The following is a 1,104-nucleotide window of genomic DNA, read 5'->3' as shown; positions in this document are numbered from 1 at the left end:
GGTGGGGGCGGGGCCTCTTACCCTGACTTTTAGGGGAATCACCGAACTTCCTCCTCGGGGGGTAGGGCACAGCCACCACCTGGAAGAGAGAACGTGTGTCTGGGCCCCGCTCGTTGTAAGCTGTAGACCGCTGGGGGCTAATGTGGGACGTCCCTTCATTCTTCCAGATTCTAAGCAATCGGGTCAACTGTCTTCTGTTCTTTGGCACTATCTGAACTCAGCATTAAAACGCATGCAGTCAATCAAGGACGTGCCAAACGCCAGGACTGGGAGGGGCGCGTAGCTTTCGGGGTGGCCCACTTTGGGTGGCTGGTGGCCGGAGCTCAAGCTGTGCGGGTCCCACCCACATCTGCCCTCCTCCCCGCCTGTGTCCCCACGGCGGCCAACCAGAGACCCGCCCAGTCCCCACCACGGCGCGGAGGGACGTGTCTGGAAAAGCCAGGCCACCTTTCGCCCTCTGTCCCGCCTCCAGAGGTCAGAGGGCACCCACATACCTGGACCCCCTCCGAAGCGTCTGTGGTTGGATCCTTAGGGCTCCCGCCAACTTGCCTCGCGAGCCGGGGCAGAAGTATCTGGGGGGCGAGGAAGAAGCCCGTGCGTCATGACTGCTGTGCAACCTCCGCCGTGCGTGTGTGCGTGCGTGTGTGTGTGCACGTGTGTGTGTGTGTGTGTGGACACTGGGCTTGGGACGGGCGTTCTCTTCTGGGAGGGCCCATCCAGGTTCAGCAAACTGAAACTCGGACGTCCAGTTAGCTCCGCAGCCCAGAGAACCAGCGAGCCGTTTGCAACGTGAGTACGTCCCAGGTGGTGCGTGGGATCTGCTTACACTGGAAACGGTGTGTTGCTTGTCGAGAGTCAGCTGTAACCGGGGGCGTCCTGTGTCTCACCTGCCACCCCGTCTGGGACGCCCCCGGGGCAGCTTCCATTTCTGGCCCATCTCCCCACCCACAGGATTTTGTCTGGAGAGTCCCGACTTGACTCGGGGAGAAGGACGTGGGCCCTGTGCGCCTGGCCAGGTCCCCGCCCCCCGCCCCCAGGGCGCGTGGCCGGCCACTCACCGGGAGCTGACACCGCCGGGCCCTTCCTGCTGGCTGCACGGTGAGG

General features: G+C 63.6%; 1 protein-coding gene across 1 annotated transcript in view; it reads right to left on the bottom strand.

Moving 5' to 3' along the window:
- Positions 1-1,104, bottom strand: part of MLPH (melanophilin) — a 30,286-nt gene that overhangs the window by 2,777 nt on the left and 26,405 nt on the right. Inside the window, 3 exon segments of the mRNA XM_015587821.1 lie at positions 22-79; positions 495-572; positions 1,059-1,104. Coding sequence (XP_015443307.1) covers positions 22-79; positions 495-572; positions 1,059-1,104 — 182 coding nt within the window.

Source organism: Pteropus alecto, unplaced genomic scaffold, assembly GCF_000325575.1.
Source record: "Pteropus alecto unplaced genomic scaffold, ASM32557v1 scaffold143, whole genome shotgun sequence".
NCBI lineage: Eukaryota > Metazoa > Chordata > Mammalia > Chiroptera > Pteropodidae > Pteropus > Pteropus alecto.
Note: the sequence above shows the minus strand (reverse complement) of the source record. Positions and strands in the feature narration are given on the sequence as shown.